The 2,812-nt window shown below is 64.0% G+C and overlaps 1 protein-coding gene across 2 annotated transcripts in view; it reads left to right on the top strand.

Annotated features, from left to right (window-relative positions):
• The window catches only part of CTBP2 (C-terminal binding protein 2), a 105,233-nt gene that overhangs the window by 94,272 nt on the left and 8,149 nt on the right, over window positions 1-2,812 (top strand). For both annotated transcript variants that reach the window (XM_077762952.1, XM_077762951.1), the window contains one exon: window positions 88-232. In XM_077762952.1, coding sequence (XP_077619078.1) covers window positions 88-232 — 145 coding nt within the window. The remainder of the gene's footprint in view (window positions 1-87; window positions 233-2,812) is intronic.

The raw sequence follows: 2,812 nt of genomic DNA, 5'->3' as shown, positions 1-2,812 counted from the left end.
TCCCCTGCTGAGATCTCTGCTGCGGGCTCGAGGGTGATGGGGGACACGGGTGAGGCTCCAGCTTGTTCTCCGCTTACCCCGTAACAGGTTTTAAACGAAGCCGTTGGCGCCATGATGTACCACACCATCACCCTCACCAGGGAGGACCTGGAGAAGTTCAAGGCCCTGAGAGTGATCGTGCGGATAGGCAGCGGCTATGACAACGTTGACATCAAGGCTGCAGGCGAGCTCGGTGAGTGCCCGGGGCTGGGTCGCCACCTGAGGCCTGAGAGCGGCTGCCAGCTGCTCTGGCCGCAGGGAGGTGACTGTGCAGAGGGGACCTTGCCTGGCAACCCTCCAGATGCACAGGCGGCTGGGTACCTGCGGCATTCAGGGCCCCGCCTGGTGGCCGTGCCGGCTGGCCAGGGGCCCCTTCCCTGCAGAGGGGAGCGAGTGAGTGGCCACAGGTCAGTGTTGGCCGGTGAGGACCCATCACCCTGAGATCCCAGTGCTGGGTGCCCCAGAGCCACGGAGCTGCTAACCTAGGACCCCAGGCCTTTCCGGTCCCCCAGCCCTTGGCTGTGCTGAGGCCCTGGTGGGCCGTCTATGGGCCAGGGGTCCGCCTTCCTCCCACCCCCACCCAAGTCAGCCCCTCAGCCCCCACTGAGGAGGACCCCGTGGGTCCCAGTGCCCCTGAGGCATGACTGCACGTGGACCATGCCTTGCACGGCGAGCTGGTATCCCACTTGAACGTGAGCAGCTCGGGTTCAAGGGAATGTTCACACTGAGTTTCCTTGACAGGCACCAGCCACTTCTTTCCAGTGAGAGAAGGGAGGTTCTCCTGAGCAAAACTTGCCACCCCTCCCCACAGAAATGCCACCGCACAGCTGGGCAGGGCCCAGAGGGGGGACCCTCATCCCCCTAAAACCAGAGGTACTCAGCTCACCAGCCACATGTCCACACTGGGCGGGGGCGGTGGTATTCCCAAGGGCCTGCGGTTTTGAACAACGTAAAAGGATGTCAGCCCCTGTGTGTTTCCTTGACCCGATGCGATCTGATTCGGGAGCTGCCAGGGACACCTGCGGGCCTCTGTCCTGTCTCCAGATTGCACTTCCCAGATCATTCGGTGCCCAGACCTTCCGCAAATGACAGGACGGCCCGTGGCCGGGGTGCTCTTGCGCGGCCTGCGGTGTGGCACTCCTGCGCGGGCGCCCCTCCCCAGCGCGCACGGCAGTCGCCCAGGGTCAGGCCACCACATTCCAGGCCCTGAGATGGCGGCCAGAGTCCTCCCGCTCTGGGTGGAGAGCAGGGCCGGGCTCAGGAAACAAAGGTGTCACCTGCTGGGAGCCGCTGGGGGAGGTGGGAGGTCACTGGAGGCCCCAGGGCATGGAGCCCACGTGCTCTCACCTGGTGTCTTTCTAGCAAACTCCTTTATCTCTGGTTCTGAAGGGGTGAGGCCGAGTGAGAACATTGACTGAAAAAACAGCTCAGCTCCTGAGCTCAGCCCTGGGGTGAGGCAGCTCCCCACCCCTCCACCCCCCCACCCCCGCGTTGCCCTATGGCTGTTAGAAAGAATTGCCCTGGCAGAGGCCACGCCCCCAGACTCCCAGAAAGATTAGAGAGAGACCCAGCTCTAGAGAAGTTTCTGGAGGAAGGGGCCGTCGCCCTGTGGGCAGGGCAGTCCTTTGTCTCCTGTGGACCCTCCCCTCTGGGATGTCCCCTCCGGGGCACAGCCAGGCCTGGGGCCAGGCAGTTGGCCTTGGTGGGGGCAGAGCATCTGGGGCTCCCACGCTGGTGGCCCTTCCTGCCTGACTTCGGCCAGAACCCCTCAGGCTCCTCAGAGGCATGAAAGCCGCCCCAGGAGCCAAAAGATTTCCTTAAACCTGGCACCCGCCTCCCGTCTGTCCAGGCTGTACTAAACCGTGGCGTCTAGTCCAGCCCAGGTTCTAGGCCTGCTTATTTCAAATGAAGTGTAGGCCACACCGTGGCTGCTCCACAAAACCACTGACCCCCAGCTTGGGGAAGGTTGGTCTGCCAGGATGTCAGACACTTTGTCCCCCGGCGGGTGGCTGTGACCAGATGGGTCAGGTGGGATGCCGTACCCACAGGTGCTGAGCTGCCTGTCCTCCTGAGGGGACACTGAGACCCCGGGCCTCCAGGCAGCCCTCGGGTGGAAACGGAGCTACTAGAAAGGGGGTGCTCAGTACGGGTGGTCCTGTTTCCCAGCCCTTCCTCCCTTAAGACTTGGGGCCGTCCCTGCAGCAGGTCCCCGGCCACAGCCTGCGGGCCGCCGCAGCCCTAAAACTCTTGGAAAGCAGAGCAGGCCCGTCCACTGTGTGTTCTTCTGCCGGAGCAGGAGGGTGGTCCAGGCCCCCTGAGGAGGCAGCGCCCCCTCCCGGGCTTGCCTGGGGCCCGTGCTGGGGGGCAGGTGATGGTTCCCGGGTCTTCCGTCTTCCCCGTTTTCAGAACAAGTAATAACATGTTCACCACAGACTCTTAAAATGGCATAAACCAAAAAAAAAAAAAAGCGGGTCTCCGTTTCCCCCTCCAGCCCCGGGGGCAGGACCTAAGGGTGTACTGTGAGGAGGCCGGGCCCCACGGCCTTGGTGAAGGGGCTGCGCACGCGGCTCTCCTGCCGTCGGGGCGGCCTCGCCCCATCCAGCTGCGCGCTGCTTGCCTCCCAGAAACACCATCCAGAAGCACGTGGGATTGGGGGGGCCCTGGGGGTGAGCCAAGCCTGGGGGCTGGAGGCCCCTGAGCGTCAGAGGCGGAGGCTCAGGGTCCCCGAGGTGACAGGCAGGCCTCAGAGACCCCGACCTCCCCCAGGGCCAGA

Source organism: Crocuta crocuta, unplaced genomic scaffold (assembly GCF_008692635.1).
Source record: "Crocuta crocuta isolate KB4526 unplaced genomic scaffold, BGI_CrCroc_1.0 scaffold466, whole genome shotgun sequence".
Classification (NCBI taxonomy): Eukaryota; Metazoa; Chordata; class Mammalia; order Carnivora; family Hyaenidae; genus Crocuta; species Crocuta crocuta.
Note: the sequence above shows the minus strand (reverse complement) of the source record. Positions and strands in the feature narration are given on the sequence as shown.